Source organism: Phoenix dactylifera, chromosome 16 (assembly GCF_051530095.1).
Source record: "Phoenix dactylifera cultivar Ajwa chromosome 16, Ajwa_hap1_PhDact_Kaust_v1.1, whole genome shotgun sequence".
NCBI classification, from domain to species: domain Eukaryota; kingdom Viridiplantae; phylum Streptophyta; class Magnoliopsida; order Arecales; family Arecaceae; genus Phoenix; species Phoenix dactylifera.
The window spans coordinates 11,342,602-11,345,908 of record NC_143205.1 but is presented as its reverse complement, the minus strand read 5'-3'; the positions used below and the strand labels follow the sequence as shown (position 1 = coordinate 11,345,908).

The following is a 3,307-nucleotide window of genomic DNA, read 5'->3' as shown; positions in this document are numbered from 1 at the left end:
CTAACTCAACCATATCTACAAGCACCAACCTATGTACTTAGAATGCTTGGCAATTTTTGAAATATCTAGATTTAACAAAGTAGAGATTATCATGCAAGACCTAGACTAGTTGGATGTCATATAATCTTTCTACGGCAAAATAAAGTTTCATCACATATTTCTTGTACCTTACAACAAAAACCATTTTGTCCAACTCAGCCATATCTGCAAACATCAATATATTTAGAATACTAGGTGATTTTGGAAATCTCTAGCTCTAATGAAGTAGAGATTTCAAGGAAAACCCAAACTATCATATGTCATATAAATCTATCTACTATAAAATAAAGTTGCATCATATATTCCATGTGCCTTTCTCCATAAACCATTTTGTTTAACTCAGCATATCTGCAGTCATAAATGTATTTAATCTGCAAATCTCCAGATCCGATAAAGGAGCTATTTTCCTGCAAAACCTAGATTACCAGAATATCATGGAAATCTCCCTGTTTCTAAAATAAAGATCACATAATATCTAAGCATATCAAATAATTTATTGGTCCTAGTAGTAATGAGGGGCACCATCGCCGTCTATTTAAGCAGTGCTTGGGCATGAGTACATCATCGAAATATTAAGCTAAGGTATTTTTGTTAATTCCTTCAAATATACCAAGGTAGTGTTTCCTTTATCTTCTTATTCCCTTCTACTTGTTTCCTCAATTTGCTTGATTTTAAAGAGAATTTATAAATGCATAAGTTAATTTCTCATAGATTTTCACATTATTATATGGTATAATTTCATACAATTTTCTTCAAAAAGGTCATCCACAAATCTGCAAACAAATGCGTATCTGCAAGCATTTGTTAAAACTCCTTTCCTACACATTATTGCACTTCAACTTACTGATGTATTGTGAAAATTAGTCATATATTGATTATACTGCTGATTATATTTGGCCTGTCAACTAAAAAACATAATGATTTTTTTTTGACAAAACTTGTGTAAAAATGAATTGAGTATACAAGAATGCTCTTCCACTTGCAGGGCATATCAATCACTTGAAGGAATTGAAGGCTTCAAAATAGCTAGCTATCCTTCGAAAATGTAGTGTTTGAAACATCTAATAATTTTTCATATATCATTTAATTTGTCAAATCAATTAATAGGATCCATTTGCAAGGTCGAACTATTTGGCATATTTGTGCATAAACATGTCTTCGAGTTAATAATGCAATAAAAATATTTATTTTGTATTTGTTATTATCAAAATAAGTATCATATGGTTGCATCATTCTTAAAAAAGTTAAGGATGGCAGAGTTTTTTAAGGTAATGTCAATTGTGCAATTCACTAATCTTTTCTTCAAACAAATGAAATTATCAACAAAATCTCTTAGAACTCTGTTAGGAAGAACTATGTATAATTGTGAGCACCAATATACCGCAAGAAATAAGAAGTTCTTGAATAAGACTCGCCATCAAGTATAATTTAACATTTATAAAAATTAAAAGTAATAAAATAATGAAGATATTTCATTATAATATGATTGTGGAGTTTTTATTTTCTAATCCAAATTTGATTAAGCTCAACTCATCTCTTCTGCCCTTGAGTACAAGAAACAAGAAGATATTTAAGTGAAATAGTGAAACTCTTTGCCAAAAATGGTAATCTTTCTTGGCACTTTCTAATGAAATTTAAGAAACAAATCTATCTAAAATAACATGTTCACATCCATGTGCTACACTGGCTATTTTCTTGACAGTTATACAAAAATTGATTAGATAGAGTATCTGCAATCTTTTACCAAGGGTTAGCCACCTTTTCTTTCCATATTGAATTATGATTAATAATACTATGTCAAAGTTTAAATTTTTCCCAAGCTTAACATTCAAAATACTTCATATTCATAGAAAACATGTATACATGCTTGCTCATGATTGTGTTTAGGTCCGGCGTATATATTAAAGATGTTCAAGGTTCACATCACCAGTAACAGCTCTCCAAACCCATGTGCATGGCCAATTGAGCATGGCTCGGCAAACTACCAACCGAATTTCAAGAACAATTTGAAGGTCCTTCTTGCATATGATGAAGTAATTGGACGGAAGGTGTTGAAGGTTATTCTCAAGAGCCTTCGCGTGGAAACTCTAGCAGTTGAAAATGGTATGGAAGCTATAAATCTTTTTCATGCAGGAAAGAGCTTTGATGTTATCCTGGTGGCCCTAGAAATGACTGAGATGAGCGGAATAGAGGTAAATATACTCGCTATATATCCTCTTTTCTCATCCATGATATTATATTGCCTCCTCTTTCTTTCAATGCATTTGACATAACCCATTATAATGTAGAGGATGTTTGCTACCTAAATATGAAGATCCATGTGGGCATGTATTTAGTCCCACATCGGTTATTCGCTGGATAGATTTTGAGTACTTATACAAGATTGAGGAACCCAAAAAATATTGCAGCACGAATTTATTGGGGCTGACCACGGGCTGATTGTAGTGCTTATGATTAGATTTAAACTCTTAGCTTGACGAAGACATCGGGTGCGGGCTTGTGTTTAGTCCCACATCGGTTATTTGCTGAATACCCAAAAAATACCTTCCAGTTAGTTTTTTGGGTGAGATCCAGGGTTGTTATACTAAATAAAGGCCCAGATATTGAGGATGGTAGGATTGGACTGTGTTTAATAGCATGGACCTAGATCTTCTATTGATGACCCAATGTTAACTAAAGCTTGGCCTGGTATATGTCTATGATTTAACTCCAGGCGATAGATGCCAATAAAGATTGGATCTGAACTGGTGTTTTCTACCATATTATTCCTTTTTTCTATGTCACAGGTTACGCGAAAGCTGCGGTCAATCGGGGTGACTAAAACTATTGCTGGTCTTACTGTTCGATCTGTTGATGAGGTCATGCAAGAGTTTGCTGAGGCTGGAGGAGATATTCTTCTTACCCTGCCTATTCTTCGGGCAACATTTATCAAACTGCTTGAAGATGTCGATGTATCTCTTGGATAAACCTATGTTAAGTTGCAGCTGAAGTGCATCATATGCAATGGATTTCAACCTATTAGAATTTGGAAGGCACTTGTTCAATTGTTAATCCATTGGGACTGAAAAGTATGCTTTATTTGAGTATGAGAGTTCTTCAGAAGAAATAAAAAGTTCTACCTTGCTGAAAATTTAGTGCATGTCCAATACAAAAACTTGCATACACATCCCATGCATTTTCCTTAAATAAAATGTTTAGGTGCCCTTTGGCATCACTTGTATCTTTCTATTTTCAATTTTTAGATATTAAAAAATGAAAAATTTACTTC

The 3,307-nt window shown here is 33.4% G+C and overlaps 1 protein-coding gene across 2 annotated transcripts; it reads left to right on the top strand.

The window, feature by feature from the left end:
• The first annotated feature begins 601 nt into the window (after positions 1–601).
• Positions 602–3,052, top strand: LOC103719077 (two-component response regulator ORR42-like). Of its 2 annotated transcripts, none has more exons than XM_008808149.4 (3): positions 602–653; positions 1,927–2,231; positions 2,826–3,052. In XM_008808149.4, exons 2-3 carry the CDS (start codon positions 1,947–1,949, stop codon positions 3,003–3,005), a joined length of 465 nt encoding a protein of 154 aa, XP_008806371.1. In that variant the 5' UTR covers positions 602–653; positions 1,927–1,946; the 3' UTR covers positions 3,006–3,052. The 2 variants fall into 2 exon arrangements, with proteins under 2 accessions (XP_008806371.1, XP_089784112.1); XM_089927986.1 differs by having other exon boundaries at positions 614–653; positions 1,947–2,231.
• The last annotated feature ends 255 nt before the right edge of the window (positions 3,053–3,307 follow it).